This window comes from Prinia subflava, chromosome 1 (assembly GCF_021018805.1).
Source record: "Prinia subflava isolate CZ2003 ecotype Zambia chromosome 1, Cam_Psub_1.2, whole genome shotgun sequence".
Lineage (NCBI taxonomy): Eukaryota > Metazoa > Chordata > Aves > Passeriformes > Cisticolidae > Prinia > Prinia subflava.
Genome location: NC_086247.1, coordinates 8,404,388 through 8,421,386, shown reverse-complemented (window position 1 = coordinate 8,421,386; position 16,999 = coordinate 8,404,388). Strand labels below are relative to the sequence as shown.

The window sequence follows — 16,999 nt, the reverse complement described above, 5'->3', positions numbered from 1 at the left end:
TCCAAATTAATGTTCAAGATCTGAGTACACTACACTAGAAAAAAAAATATCTTGGTTCCTGATTGAGTTTGAATGGAAATTGCATTAATCAATTAGATTTGGACAAGATGTGGGGAAGAAGTTTTTTAAAAGTAACAATAACATGTTTGAAAACAAGCAAGTATCAGGGAAAGAATGGGAAAGCTATGGAAGACAGGGATGAAGAAGCTTCCAACAGGAATGAAAGCAGAGCATTTTCCCATGGGGACATTTTTTCAAGGGAGGAGAGTAAAAAGTACTGCATCAAGGAGTAACAGAGCATCAGTGAATGAATTCTATCTGCCTGATGTGTTAAACACGACCAAGGCTTACTACAAGTTTTTTAACTCTAGGGAATATCTCTTGTGACATGGAAATAGAGGTGACACCTGCCACAAGCCAGAAACTACTGAAATGGAGACCTCAGCATCGATTAAAATATGACAGCTGAAAAGTAGGTTGCACACTCATACAATTGCGAATAAAGAGTTGAGTCAGCTTAGAGTTTTTTGTTAAGCAAAAGTTCCAGTTTCATATAAATATTAGTCACTAAATTGAAAAAGATATATTTATGTAACATTTTAACAAGGAACAGTACTCAATATTACATTATGATAAAAACACTGTGGAGTATCTTACAAAATGCCATGGTCAGTGTTACTGAAAAACTTTGTCCCTTCTGCATACTTTCAACAGACTGAGTAGGGTCTGTCTCATGTTTTTGAAAATATTAGTATTATCTCATCTATTGCACTGAAAAAAAGGAATAACAGAAACAGTGACTCAACATGTAGCAATGCTATTTCCTGAAGTACAATCCTTGAAATAGACATTACCTGACAGCTCGGATGGCTGTCTTGAATGTGGGGATCATGTCTTCCACAGGGAAATCACTACTGTCACCTCTTTCTTCTGCCATGGGTTCCCCTGTCCCTGCATCTGCAAAGCAGGCCAAAAAACCAGATGAGTGAACATCTCACCACACAGTATTTAGAGGGATGTCTGGATGAATAAGGCACTACATAAAGTAAGTGCAATTTAATAAAGAAATATCTCTTATAGCTTCTTTCACTGGTCAGGTCTTGAAAGGGATGCAATTGCTTTGGGACAGTAAAGGAACCTTCTTTATTGAAGGATCTCCTCTCAGATTCCAGCATTTCTGAAACACTGGGAACTTTTCTCTCTTTTGAATGGATGTTTGTCCAAATTATTTTACATAAAGGCTAAAGAATGTGGTTGTAGAAGCCACAGGCCAAGTTCTCCTCTTACTGGCATCGCCTGGAGTTCATGTACCTTCACAAAGGAGAAAATCAAGTTCCTGATGTGGATACCCAGGCTATATCCATGGTAGCATGTCCAGCATGCACTGGTGCCAGCTGGCACAAGAAAAGGGAAATTGTTATTTAAGGACCAGTTAGATGTTACAGGCAAGAAGAGGAAAAAGTGCATTCAGGGAAGCTGAGAGGAAAAATTCCCAATAATGTGTGGAGACCCAATGGAAACCTCTGAGGGGAAGCAGGCTTGGGGAGAGAGGAAGACATCAACTCTACAAACCAGGTTTAATGAGATGGCAGTGAGGGTATTTGGAGATGCCTGGACAGGCTGTGTCAGGGCTGGATGCAGCCCAGGAGGGAGCTACCTCAGCACAGCATCCTTGCTCGTAACCCAAGCCACGATGGCGTGTGCTTTTTGGGGAATATAGACTGACTGCCCAGTGTGCCCACTTTTTCCAGGTCAAATAGGCTGAATCCAGCACTGCCTTTATCCTGTGTCAATTGCTGGTTTTGAGAAGGGCTGTTGTTTGATTCCAAGCACTGTGTGTGTTGCCTGGACTCCAGGACTCTTTTTCTGGGGCATCCCCAAACGTACTACATAAAATCAGGTACCAGACATGCCTGTCCCAGAAAGTCACAAACCTTCAACAGAATATGCACAAAGTAAAATGGGGGGAACAGGAGAGGTATAAAAAGAAATCAACACAGATGGGCTACCTTCTGAGCTTTGCCAAAAAGCGTATGCTTTCATTCGGAATGCAGTGCGAAAACGCTCCTTATTATTCAAGACAACATTCTTAGGTTCTTTTGAAGGACTTTCTTCAATGGCATCTACATTCAGAGGGGTAAATAGCTTTCCTTTAGTATTGGTACCACGCACCCGATCCAAGAGACCCAGCTTTTGGCTACAAAATAAGCAAAAGTAATCATTTTCCTCCTTTGTACACCATTAACTTGTTTTCACGATGCTTTAAGTATATAAAGGGCTAAATATTTGTCTTGTATACAAGGACACTGCTGGGGCTACCATAATTAATGAATGTCTTTGTAAGCAACAGTTCAGATCCACAGATAATTAACTGCTTTTTATGAGCATTTTTTGGTATCAATGTTGAAAATGTTACCAGAGGGTCATGCTATCCCCTCCATGCAAGGTATCACAGTGCTTCAGCTCACGTAGCACACCTGAAGCAGTAGTTTTATTATTAAGACATGAAACAACACTACTGCCATGGGCAGGGATGTCATTCACCAGACAAAGTTGCTCAGAGCCCCATTCAGCTTGGCCTTAAAACACTTCCAAGGATGGAGCATCCACAATGTCTCTGGGCAACCTGTTCCAGTGGTTCCAGTGAGGAATTTCTTTCTAACTTCTAATCTAAACCTGCACTCTTTTAGTTTGAGGCCATTTCTCCTCATCCTGTCACTACACACCTTTGTTAAAAGTACCTCTCCCATTTCCTTGCAGTCTCCCTTTAGGTACCAGAAAGAGTTCTAAAGTCTCCTCAGAGCCTTCTGTTATCCAAACATAACCTCAACTGTCTCAGCCAGGAGATAAAACCAAAAATATAATATATATTATATATATAATATATATAATAAAATTAAACCAAAAATTTGTTTGGTTCAGGCTGTGAACCAAACAAATCACCAGCAAAATTCTGGCAAGGCTTTGCCAAGCACTGATTAGGGACATGGTAGGGCAGGATACCCTGTTTTCTCTCCACCATGACCTACAGGAGTTGTAGTGAAGTGAAAAATTTTATTCCTCTTATGATTCCTTGCACTGCCTGCCCTCTTAGGGATTTGCTGTCCAATTACATTTGTCCTTCCGTGACCACACAGAGATAGAATTTCATCTATGTGTCATTTTACCAGCATCACTAACCCTCCTGACAGCCTGCTGACTATAATGGTCTTAAAGGTGATCACTAATATCACTAAAACAGTAACAGGAATAGGAATTTGCTAGTGAGTTTATCAGCTTATATATATTCTTAACACTTTGTAGGTGATAGATAGTATAAATATTTGATTTGTTCATTCGCTTTACTGCTCTAATATTTGTTAATTGCACATTTGTTAAAAAAAAAAAAAAAAGAAGAAGAAGAAGAAAAAAAAGGCACAAAAAGCAGGGCTAAGGCATGGGAAGAAAGCCTGCTTTTTAACACATCCCTGGGACAGCTCTAGGGAGAGGTGAATTGCGCACACATGAACAAGAGGCAGTTCTGTGTGGGACAACAGACCAAGTAAGTTGAGTGTGGGGAGGGAAGAAGCTGCTGTAGCTGGCAGGTTTCTGAGAGCCACAGATGAGAGCAGAGCTGAAGGATGAACAGCCATGGCTACCAGCAGAAAGAGTGATGGGTATTCAGTGAGGTACCATTGCAGGAGGCTCAGCTGCAGCCACTAAACCTGCTGGCAGGAGAGGCAGGCGTGGGGAGGGTCCACTGTGCAAGGACAGAGTGGACAAAGATGGAGATGTGTGTGCAGACCTTGCAAGTGTGAAAGAAGGACTGTTCCTATCTGTGAGTTCTGTCTGTTGCAGTGTTCCACCACAATGGATGTTGTCTGGGCATCACAGCTGTTGAAAGTTTTTGTGTCTTTGGTTTTTTTTTAACATGAATTGCTGCAATTCTCATCTCTAGTGTCTGTTTCTCATTAATATATCTTTGACCCAGGCAGTAATGAAAAATGGTCTTCCTTATCAGAAAAGACGCAAGTACTAAACCTTTAGGTGTAGGAAGTTTTTCCAAACCTTCTGATATTTCTTTTTGATATAAAAATACTTGTGAATGTAATTTCTGCAGCCTAGGAAGTCCAGACACTTGGCCTGTCATTGCATGTATGAAGGGCATGTGTGTGTGTGAGTACTGAAGTGCAACTGAGGAGGAGCTGGGTATGGAGACACAGATTTAGTCCTGATATATCAGCATTTCCAGGAGATAAAAACATGGATTTCAGTGAAGAATTAGAACAGTCTAAACGTATGATATCTATGTTACTCAGACTTTGCCCCAGTGCCATTTCCTGAAGAATTCATGGAATGGGGGGAAGATGCACAAAGTGCAGACAAATGTATGGAGTAAAAATCGGGGATTTCTTCCTCCTTTGTAGAAAAATATGAGATGTTGCTTGTTGAAATCTGTGACAAAATATGTTTTGGGCAGTTTCACATTTGGACTTAAGAACTTGTTTTAAAAATTATTTCCATAGTTCTTGCTTTTGGTTCTTGATCTTGATCTTGATCTTTTGGTTCATAGTTCTTGATCTGCTTTGCTCACGAAGGTTCTGTCAACACTGAACTGGTGGTGGGTGTAGAGTCCCAGCAAGTGATTTGTGTTCTGCACCCTCTTTTCTGCATCACTTTGACTTCTCTCTTCGACCACATTTGAGAGCAGTTCTGCTGTACAAGACAGATATTTAAATTCTCTCTGAAATCTGGATTCTTCAAGCACCCAACTGCCACACATAGGGCAAATATATACAGGAGAAGATAACTAATGAGCAGGTTTGAGAAGGGCATGAAATATAAGAGTGAGGAAGCACAAGTCAACAGAATGATTTGCATGTGGGAATTTTGGGCAGGTAAAGTAGGGAAAATAAATTCTCATGTCTCGTTAATAATAAAATCCAAGTTTGAAGGAGGAATTCATTTTGAGAAGTACTGTCAAGAAGAGTCTAGAATCATGGTACATCACTAGAAAAGAATTCTAATGCAAAGAAATGCACCAAAAATCTAGTTAAGTGACAACAGCCAAGCAATGTAAACTGATGGGCCTGAAGGTGTTAGAGAGAGTGAGTTGTGACAGTGAGAATTTCTTTAATATAAAGAAAAACAAGCAATGAGGAATGGACACCCTTGTGGGGACCTTTGCAGCCTGAAGGAGGCTGTGGAATAAGATACAAAATGGGAGAAACCAAACAAGTTTTAGGTTGAGGAGATCTGATCTGTGGTAATAAAATGACAAAGTTTGTTTCTGGGTCTGAAAAAAATGTGCAACAAGCTTGTTGCGGAGATCAGCTTTCTCCAGGTGTGGGGATTACAGGGTTTCTGACAATAGATGATTGATAGATGAATCTCCAGTGAAAGGAAGAGTCAAGTGGTCACATACTACACACTGGCCTTGAGCAATGCACTAAATGTCACAAGATCTGAGTTAGTAACACCACAGAGAAGCCCTCAAGAGAAAAATATCTTTAAGGAAAAAAATCTGAAAGGCAAAGAAGCAGAAAAATAGGTGAAGCAAAAGACTCTGTTATTTATAACAAGCTGTTTAGTACTACATTAAAATAATATAGTTGTCATTGCATGTGGACTGTGTGTCTCTCTCCAGAAATTTGTTTAGTTCTTCAAAATACATATCCAGTTGTCCCAAAGTCTGCCCCTTAAAACTCCTGTGATAACTTCCTTGCATACCAGAAAAAAAGGAGGCATAAAGTGAGGCGAAGATCTGTGGGGATTAGACCAGCAGGAAAAGAGTCAGTAGATGATGCAAAGTATCCAAAATATTAATCTAGTGATTTGATTTTTTAAGTATAGGACAGCAATATAAGCAAGATATGCAGAAATCTTTCATAGTTATGCAAGACTGGGACTGAGCAAGATTTGATATCCTCCTCATAGATAAAATCAGAACAAAATATTCCTCTGCATTCAGCACAAACCCCTACTTATCTGCAGGGACATTTTCCACTGCCTATGGCACGCTCATTTGTGGTGTGGGTTTTTTTCAGTGGGTTTTTTTTTTCAGTGGGTGGGACTTAAGGTAGATAATACAAACTGAAAGCATTTCCAGATTTTCTTTTCGGAGAGTTTTGCTGCTATCCCTGCTGATAAGTGGCAGTTTAAGAAGAAACTATTCTCCAAAGACTGTTGCTTGAGCATCTTAGGTTTATGAGCTAGAACTCATCTGATCTGTTCTAAGCTGTTAAAAAAGTCAAATTTCCTGTCTAAGACTAATCTTTAGACCCATTTCTATAATCAATGGGAAGTCAGCAACTCTAACCAGGGAGTGGAGAGAGTGTGGCTCAGTTTGGGATGACTTTACACTTGGGGAACTTGGCTCTTGTTATTGACTATGGAAAGATCTAGATGAGAAGTCATCTAAAAAGCAGGTCTCTAGTTCAAGTTAAAGTTACCTGAGCTGAAGCCTTCCTCATTAACTGAATCCTAAAGATTAACCCTTGAAGTAACATTCAGATTCATAACAGAATGTTTGACAAACAAATGTAGACAATTGTGTTCATATCTGGCAGCCAGAGCAGTAAAATCACCAGAAAATAATTCATCAGCTTCACATCAAAATATACAACCATGTGTTGTATACAAAAGAGCCCCAAACAAAACCCAAGCTTCTTTCCAGATAACAACTATCTGTCATCAGGAAAAAAAAGGGACTTTATTCTCATTTCCAAGGAATGAAATCTGGATCTGCTGGGGTTTTAGTTTTCATTGATCTTTTTAGAAGTCCTGAGGAAAGGTTTGTTCTCATGGCACAGTCTCCCTCTGAAGCAGCATGCGCAGTCACGGCTCAGTCCCGGGCACGAGGCATGCGCAGATGACAGGGTCCTTCATGAGAGGGGCTAGCACAGTGGTTCCCACCCACGGGCTCATGCACTGCTGCTCTTTTGTCTTCCTGACTCCCCCTTCTGATGTTAGCTACTCTTCCTCCCCTGGGAACAGCAGCCCCACTTCATTTGGCTTCCTTATGTTCAATAAAATACGATTCTTAGCTTCCAGCACAGTCCAGAAACTGGGCACATACAAATCCACCCCAAACAGGCTCACAAAAATGCAGGGTTTTTGAAGTTTCTCTGGCTAGCTTGGACAAATTGCCATTTCTTGTCCTGCATGCTATTTCATCCTCTCTCTCATGGGTTCCAGAACCTATGTCTTTGAAATGGGACCCAGGATGAGAATTCCTTAACTCTGTGGTAGAAACAGATCACCAGAAAGGGAGGAAGGTGAAAGCAGTGCAGTTTCTTTCTACCTGAAGAAAAATTCTGCTCTTAATTTTTTGTTCCCCTAGAGCAGTGGGAATTATTTTGGACCACCTGAGAGATTATTTTGGTGGCTTGATACATAAGAGATGGCTGCTTCTGCAGCACGTTTTACCCTTGCTCAGAATAAAGAGTGGGAACCACTGAACTAGAAATATTTCCCAGAAACAATCATGCAAAGAAATAATGCATTTACATCCCATCATGCAAGCCAGATACTCTCCTCTCTATCCTTTTCCTAGTATTGGAGTTTCATAAACAAATAGTATGTGTATAAGGAGAAAAACAGTGAATTAATTCTAAGAGTAAATCAAACAGCCCTCTGCCATGGATTTACCACTTTCACCTAACAAGAACAAATGATAATCAGGAATTTTTTCCATATTTTTCACAGTTTAGAATCACTAGATGTAATTAGTCTCAGGTAACTGGAAGCAGAAGGAAGTCATGTTTACTCCAGTGTTTATGTACTTTATCAGCTGAACTTATATGGGTGAAGTTAGCTTTGGAAAATCAAACTTTCTGAATGAGTTTTCCAAAAGTATCCTGTGTTCTGCTTTGAACACTTCCTAATAAAAATTAACACCAGATTAAAGTTATGACAAACATTAATTCTGTAGTGAACCTGTTTAACTGATCTCAGATAGTCTATGAGATCTCTTAAGATAAAACAAAGAACATTCCACACTTCCAAGGTGGTTCTAATCTTTAGCCAATCAACTTTCCCTTTTATTGAGTAGCATCCTTTCCTTCAGAAAGGATCTCAAAAAAATGTTCTTTCTCAAAATAGTTGACTACAGCTTCCTGAAAACTAAAGACTTCACCTTGCACCCTGAATCTTGAAGTCTAAATTTGCAAGTTTCTAATGTGTGAGGAGGAAACATTCCTTCTAAATCAATAAATTTCCACACTCCTTGGAGGTGTACATCCCCACTTGTATTTAGGGTTGGGTATGACTCAAAATCCAGACTCACCTGCAATCCAGATTATCTGCCCATAGATATGAGCAGAAGTCAAAACTTCAGCTCAAATTTGGTGCCCTTCAGAAAAAGAAAGAGCCTTTACATACACTAAAGGCCTTTGCTTAGCCCCTTCTCTCATCCACACTTTCTAAAGGGATTTGAGATGGATGAAAATAAACAATGTCACACAGATCTATGGGAAGAATAATCCAAAAGGAATTCTTTGTGAAAACAGGATGGGTATTTTTCCACCAATGGATGCAGGCATTGTAGGTAGAAAAAAACATATGGATGCTGACCCACTTTTTGCTTCAAAGTGAACAAATATATCAAACAACAGAAAGCAAATTGAACTGCAAAATCAAAGTCTCTTGACTATTTTGCATGGGCCAATCATCAAATGAACAAATGGAGTGCTTTACTTGCTGCTCTCCAAAAGCTGAAGAGCTCCAGCTAGGAAAGCTGAGTTGCATGTTGATGATTTCATTTTGTGGAATGAAGCTGGAATGAGAACAACCAGCTAAAGTTGAATGACAGCAAGGTGTGGAATAGAGTAAAGTACTTTGCAATTCAGTCAGAATATTATTTCTAATGATGTGTCTTTCATATTCCTGAAATGTCACAAACTATTTCTATGTCTCTTTGCAGGAAGGTAAAGTTCTTGTCCCACAGTTCAGCAAGATACTTATGCGTGTCACTAACTTTATTCAGATGGTCAAAATTATCCCCTTGTTTTCCATTTTGTGAAACAGAACCTGCAAATACACATGCCAAGATGTTGTTCCACTGAACTCAAATTCAAAGTAACTTGCATGAATTGTGTTGGCAGGGTCAGGACCACATAAGGAATAGTGTTTAGCTCTTATAGTATATTTTTCTCACAATAAATTCCAAAACTATTTGCAGACTTGGCTAGTTTCATTTCCATTCTATGGAACCAGAGAAAAACACCTGTTTCTAAGCAGATCATTGGGAGAGCCAGGATAACATCCCATGTTTACTGAACAGCAGAACAATTAACTATTTTCAAGGTCATGCAACTTTCTTTTTATGCTTAATAACTTTTCAGTCTTAACTGTCCCTTAGTTTTGATGGTGGTTAGGTGAACCACTGTAGTAAAAACAGAAAGTGCAGGCAGAGAATGGCATGCAAGAAATATGAAAAGAATAAGGCTCAACTGTTACTTGAATGTATATACCTAAGTTTTCTTGTGAGGCTTGATCCAAAGAATGACTCCCTACTAAACATGACATTACTGTAAAGTGAAGAAAAGTTATTAATGTGAGACGTTAATGGTTACCTATGAAAAGCTCTATGAAAAAGAATGGGAGCCTTTCATTTGTAGCTAATGCAGTGTGAAGATCAGAGTTGCTTTTTTCTCTTTCCTGTTTTGGGCAGATTATTAGGATGAGATGCTTACAGTGAAATTTTACACCTTGCAAAGTAGGGTTTTATTTTCATTTTGTTGTCAACATTGGCGATACAAAGATGCACCACATTTCATGAATTCTTTCACACTCATGTAATAGGAAGGACAGGTACTGATTATGCCACTTTAAAAAATCAAATCAACTTTCCAAAGGCACAGAAATATTATTTGTCTTGCAGAAATAAGGAAACAGGGATAAATGATTTTTCTGCTATCACATAATAATAGGTCCAGGAATTAACATACTCTCCTGCTGTCTAGTTCTAAAGCTGGACAATGAGGATCAGGAACAAAACCCAAGGAGAAAGTTCAAAATCCTTCAGTAAAGTACCTGCACATGCAAGTTACAACACTGGTCAAAGTCAGTGGAACAGCTGCAAACAACACCACTGAAAAATCAGGCCCCAATATTCATTCCTGAACCACAGACATAAAAAGTTGGCTCAGAATAAAAATATGCCCGGCAAGCAAACGTCCATCTTAAATGCAGTTCAGGCTCCCAAATGTTTGCTGAATGATTTGCTGCATGCCAGCAGAAATGAGCATTACTATCTCTTCCTCATAAGTCTCCCTTCTTGAGAGCTGAGCAGATGAAAAGGCTTTGCAAGATAGGGAGAAAAGCAATTACTGTCTGAGGTTTCATGGGGCTGTGAGGTTTAGGCATTGATTAAGGAAGAAAAAGCTGGTGTCCCCTCTGGCATCAAGTCAAGTAAACTCCCCATCAGTGAGCCACAGAGAGCCCCAGTTCCTCCTGGGTTGGGGGATTATACAGGGCCTAAAGGGAAGATGCTGTTCTTAAGGAGCAGCATCATAGCTACCACTTCACTGTTTACAGGACAGAGCTGAGCTCCAGTCCAGTGTCCTCTTCATCAAATCTCATATCTTCCATTTTGTTCTAAAGGGAATGCAAATAAAGCTTTGGATTGCTGCCAAAATTTACTTGATTTTTCCACTATGAACAGTCCTTCCCTGCAACCTTGCCTTGGGATCCAACTTCTGAAATGGACTTTTCCACTCATTTTTGACCCCTGTGTTCTTCTCAAATGGCCTAAGAACAAGGTCCTGTATCTATCTGTGACTTTGTCATGATGCCAGCTCCTGCTTCTGTTCCAATCTAGGAGAGATCCTAGAGGGACCGGTCACAGAGTTCAGCTCTAGAACTGTGGAGTTCCTAAAGAACTTTCCCATTACTCAGTAGAAACTCTGCTACTTAAAGTACTTCCTGCCCTCAAATTTTGACACAGCCAGGCCTCATTTTTAGATTATTAAAAGTTTGAGATGTGAAAACTTTGGACCAATTCTTCTCTCTCCTTTGTCAGCCACAGATCAGACAATGTAATTGATTACTACAGCATCATTACTACTTTCTTACTTTCTCATTAAGTAATTAACTGATGGAAGAACCTGGAGACTGAGGATACTTATGGGCTGTTCTCCCCATTAGGACCGCATTCCCTTATTGCTCATTTATTTCAATACAGTCAAAGTACAAACTTCAGTTTAGTACTAGTAACATTTTCTATACTAAATCACTGCAGGAGGAGGAAGACTTTTTTAAATTATCTGGTTTGTAAATAAGAGTTTTATGAGACTTTGGATCTGGTACTGTCAAAACAACCAGATTTTATACTCAGTTCCATTTCTAGTGAAGTCAGTGGATGTTCCCACAAGTATCATCATATATCTGTTTTCCTGCAGATTTTCCAATCCCTTTAATTGAATGCTTCATTCCATAACACATTTCTTCTAGCAGGAAGGCTCCTATGCAGGTGTACTTATGATTTTGCTAAGGGTTATTATACATATATAATAAAATAAAACCAAGTTATATCTAGCTAGAATGAGGGGCCTTGGGATTATAGTTTTAAAGATTTTGAGCTGTGAGTCATACTTTTCCATTTTTAATTTAGTGTGCCAACATTAAATGGTTTTTACTGGCCTGAAAGGTGCAGTAACTCAGAACTGCTGCAGGTGCAGGAGCCTCTCTGTGGGTCTGTGACCAACACTGAACTGCAGCATTCTCTTACCTAATTTTAATCTGCTGCTGCATCTCAGCCAGAACACTTTGACTCAAGGTATAGACTTACACACTCAAAAGGATTTCAGCTCCTGAGATCTTCCCTACATATTAAAGACCAAAATTCATCTGTTACCAACACTGGAGATGGCTAAAATCTCCAGACATCTCCACTAATGCAACTGAGCCTGGTCATGACTGCTTAGCCTGGGGAGTGCTGTGGTTGTAAAGGACTTAAGGCCCGTGGGGGTTCATGAACTGGGTACCTCCCACCCTGATGGCTTTGAGGAGGGGCAGGTGAGCTCATGATTTTGGTGGCAAGAGGAGGAAGACAACCTTTCCCAATAATTTTTTACTAGAGCACTAGCCTGTATTGTAAGAAAATGTGAGATAGGTTTTTCTTCTCTGCTAAATGAAGCTTGAACCCCAAAAATTCCCAGGAGAACAGTGTGTTTTTTTTGGTTTTTTTTTGTTTTGGTTTGGTTTTTTTGTTTGTTTGTTTTTGGGTTTTTTTTTTTTGGTTTTTTTTTTGGTTTTTTTTTATTTATTTATTTTTTTTGTTTGTTTTTGTTTTTGTTTTTGGGGTTTTTTTTGTTGTTGTTGTTTTTTGTGGGGTTTTTTTGGGTTTTTTTGGTTTTTTTGTTTTGTTTTGTTTTGTTTTGTTTTTTGTGGTTTTTTTGGCAACTTCCTTTATAGAAGTTGTCATGTTCTGCATGAAATGTTTAAAAAACAAAAAGAAAAACATAATTTTTCATCAGGCCAGGGACTGGAACTCAGACCTGACCTCTGGCTTACCAAGTTTTCAGATATAGCTACAATTCTTGTTCCTTTTCTCTGCACTGTAAATGGGGATGCAAACTGAAGTAGCTTCAGCACGAGTCTGTGGAGCCATTTGTCCTTTAATTGTTATTGAATTTCATTGTGGGTGACCCACTGACAGGGGTTTGACATTAAGTTTTGACTTACAATTATTGTATGTTCATTTGACTCTTATACTTCTCTGAAGAGGGTTATAAATACATCATTTCCATTTGAGATTTTGCAGATTGACTGACAGTGGCTGCTTTGCTGCAGTCTTCAGTGACTGACCAGTATTGGGACTGATGATTCCTTCATTCTCTTTGCTTGTGAATACCCAAGTGTGAAGAGGAGCTTTCCCCTCTTTCTTCAGCACAGGTGGCACCAAGCCCTCAAACCCACTGTAGCTTTTACAGTCCTGCCAGAGAAAGTGACTGTCCTGCTCTTCCACCTTAGACACCCATCTCTGTATTTACTGCCAACAAATCTTTGCACATGGTGAGCTGTCACTGACTCACACCACAACATTGCTCTGTGCAAGGCTGTGGAGCAACAACTGCAAGCAGAGTCTTAAATTCCCCCCAGAAGAGCCTGGTTGCTAAATCCTGCCTCTGCAGCATGGATCAGGAGAAATCTACACCATGATTAGTCATAACAAACAATAAAGCTGTTTACAGACAACCAGCAAGCAACACTGCCTTGGTACAATTAGCATGTTAGCTGTGTTGTTAAACTAGGAAAAAAGCAAGCAGTTAGGAAATGGATTTGTTAATAGTTTTTAATGATTACTTGTGGTGTTAGTAGCACAATTTAGTTAACAGCTCATAAATCCAAAATTTAGCTTGCATCCTCCAACAGCTGTATTAAAACACATGTATATATTATAATGAAGCTACATACCCAGCAGTACCATCCAATTGCTCTTTCCTTTTATAGAAGAGAGGATGCATTACAAGGAAGCAAGGAGAGAAGAATCACATCATAAATTGAGCATATTTTAAAAATATAAATTGATAATCTACTGCTTATATTTTATACCTCTTTTGATCTGTCACCATAATTGACAGAAAAAACAGAATAAAAGCTACATTTTTAACTAGCCATAAAGAAAAAAAAAAAAAAAAAAAAAAAAAGATAGATTCACATAGATTCCTGAAACCAATCTGTGCTGCTTAGATTGGGTATCCAGTCTTTGGTGAGAAGTGGTCTCCCCTGCCCGTTCTCCCTGTATCTTATTTGCAAAACACCTATTAAATTTCAGGTTGCATTTGAATCATAAGAGCCTACACACAATGAGCAAGCTTGAAGTCACAGTAATGAGTCCAGACTCCTTATGAATCTGAGAATTATTCTCTGAAAAACCCTGCAGTCAAGAAATCCCAAAGAAATTACTCTGTAATGGAAAATGTGGGAATAGACAAAAAGTGAGAAGAGATAAAGAAAAGGGAAGAAATGTACTGAGCCTTAATTAAACACTTTTGGTGTTAGGGTTTTTTTGTAGTGGTTTTATTTTTGAAGCATGTGAAATTGATTCTAAAAATGTATTGTGACTAAAACAAAGAAAGTATGAGTATTTGTAATTTGCCCTTTGTGAAGGCAGGAGTCTGAAACACTTCAAGTCAGTCTTAAGCAACAGCTGGAGCTTCAGTATCAGTGCAGTGAGCACAACTACACATGGAGACCTCTGAGCTGAACAGAAGGTTAAGGGCATTTTTTTTGCAATAAGGCAGAACAGCAGTCCAGGAGGAAAGTTTAAAGCACTAACTTATGTAATGGCCATTATTAGTAGCTGATTATATGTTGCTGAAAGTCTTTGCTTTTCTTAGGGTTACATAGCTTTTTTAAAAAAATAAAATGTTAAGATCTAATTGTGAGAAAAATGTCTGTTTGGCAGGCAAGGAAAGTGAGGATCAGTCTAGTAGCCATAAACATATAAGCATCCATTTTATCTGAATGTCTTTATGTATGCAATACTTTCACTGAACTCAGAAGTGGTGACTGACATTAAATCACTACCTTAGAAAAGATTCCTCTTCTTCAGAAGAGTTTTCTGGAAACCATCTGTTACCTAAAAAAGCCTCATTGATATATATACAGAGTCTGTGTTCCCTGTCCTGACTGATACTTCACAGAAAATTATGATGGAGAGGTGGACAATGCACTTACCTGAAAAATGGAAATGATACAATTGATTCATAAAACCTCCAGGTAGCAACTAAATCAATCCTGTTGGGGTTAGTAGCATAGTATCTCCAGGCAGCCTAAATGACAAGGGAGAGGAAATAATTAGTGTTAGGTGAAGTTATTTCCCAGCTGGCTGCAGCCAGGCTCTTTCAAAGAACATAAAAATGCACCTGAGTGACTATCTGGAAATTAATTACTAATCAGCCATACCAAATGAGTGTCACTATATGGAAAAGCTAGTGACACTGAATTTTGGTTTGGGAGGGCTGTTAAAGGAGACAGGACATGGAGAGAACCACTAACAGAACATGATAATACATTAGACTAAACTGGTTTTACTGTCCTGTCTGGTATGTCTAAAAGAGCTTCAAGCACTCCTGGACTTGTCCAGTAATTCTGGAAATACTTATGATAGTTTGCCTCCTAATGGATCATCAGAAGAAATTTTGCTGAGCAATTTTCTACTTCAGCAGTTAGTTCAAATTAAAATTCTGCAAAAAAAAAAATCTCCAACCTAAAACCATTTGCTAAATAGGCCACCTGATCAGGGGAGATGCTTTAATTAAAAATTAAATTCCATTAAATTCTATTCACAACTCATGCCTGCAGCCCCTTCTGTTTGCTAAAGAGAGTTTTTAATGAGAACAGCCATGAATTTTAATGCCATTCAGCCTATTTCTCCTGAGGACTGGTTTGATCCTGAGCATCAATGCTTCCATTTGTTATCACAGAAACTTTCTCTGTCCTTCTGTGAAAGTGCTGTCATTTACTTAACTGCTATCAGGATGTGCTCCATACCTAGTAAGAATAAATCATTTCAAATTTGGCAGCACACAGACTAATGATTTTAAGCTTAATATCCTGAATTCATAACAAAGGCCATAACTGATGTCCAGGTGAGGTAAGGGCTCTCTTCCCACTGAATGTTTGGAACATCCAATGACATAACAGAGGATACAGAGAGTGTTTTCATTTTTAAAACACACATATACTCTTTATGTTATTTGCCTTGATTGAAATTGTCAGTCTATTGTGTTACTTCTATTGCTGTTTTCACGTCAATAACAACATAACTGTTTGCAGAGAAAAGCATTTTCTCAAGGGAACTGAAAAAAATCTGTATTTTGTAAAGAATGTGTTTTCAACAGCTTGTTTTCTGTGATTTTGTGGCAGTGATGCAGAAGCCAGTTGGTTTACAGAAGACAGTTGGTTTACAAAAGCTAGCAGATGAGATCCTTTCTTTGAAAAGGATCTGTTCTTCTGAAAGACGTTCTGGGAGTTGAAAGATTTTTCAAAACTGCAAGGGCCTCTGGATTATCTAGCCCAGTGTGAAAACATGACAAACACAAATTGTCACCTCCTGCAATGGGAAGTGAGAATTTGGGCAGGGGAGGAGTGGTGGCCCCTGTTAACATGATGCAGCAAAATGCACATGCACATGCACAACACTGTCTCAAGGAAGAGGAAAGCAGCTGCAAACCTGAATGAGCTCAGCTGCTGGCTTTCTTCTTTTCTCAAAATGTTTTTGACGATGCTGCTCCTGGACCTTCAGTGCCAGCCCCGACCCCAAAATGCCCTGAAAGCAGAGTGATGCAAGATTTTAGGCATTTCTTACTCAGAACAAAAGGGATCAATGATGACAGGATGCAGGTCTGTGGGTGGAGATGGCTACGTGGAACCTTTGTGCAGTTCCCGTGCCATTCCTGCTGCTCCACTCGTGGGACAGGAGGTTGTCATGGTCCCTACAAAGGACCACAGGCCACACCAAATCATTTAGAGGTCCTCAACAGGCTTCTGGAATGTCTACTGCCTTTCCAAGCTGGGGGTGTCCAGGTGCTGTGCTACTTTCCATTTCCACTGAAACTCTATTTGCAATATACAAGGGCTGTGCTAAAACATCATTTGGATCTGGGAGTGCAGGACTTGTCATCCTCTGTGAATTTTTTTCCAAGTCTGGATCTAGAGGAAAAATATCCTAAAGTCTGGGCTTGGGACAGTTTCTGTTGCTATTCAGCCCAGCTCAGTCAGATTTTGTCTCAATCTCATCTGAGGACATTGCAGAAAAAGGAAATAAAGGCCTGGATAAGATGGGTCAAATTCTAATTATTACAATATTGGACCTCAAATCCTTTGAAAATATGTCTTGTGGGGGTTATGTTAATAGCAGTGAATTACCATGTGCCAGTGTACAGTCTCATGAACTGCCTTGTCGATTGTTCACTTTCTAGATCAATTTTGTCCTGTCCTTGTCACTGTGGTTTGAGGAGTATTGGGGTGATATATTATTCCCAATAATATACATAATATATAAACAAGA

General features: G+C 39.2%; 1 protein-coding gene across 1 annotated transcript in view; it reads right to left on the bottom strand.

Annotated features, from left to right (window-relative positions):
• Window positions 1-16,999, bottom strand: part of KCNQ3 (potassium voltage-gated channel subfamily Q member 3) — a 195,390-nt gene that overhangs the window by 11,854 nt on the left and 166,537 nt on the right. Inside the window, exons 7-10 of the mRNA XM_063410323.1 lie at window positions 16,163-16,258; window positions 14,665-14,759; window positions 2,010-2,197; window positions 855-957 (exon numbers count right to left, since the gene is read on the bottom strand). Of these exons, the coding sequence (XP_063266393.1) occupies window positions 855-957; window positions 2,010-2,197; window positions 14,665-14,759; window positions 16,163-16,258 (482 nt within the window). The remainder of the gene's footprint in view (window positions 1-854; window positions 958-2,009; window positions 2,198-14,664; window positions 14,760-16,162; window positions 16,259-16,999) is intronic.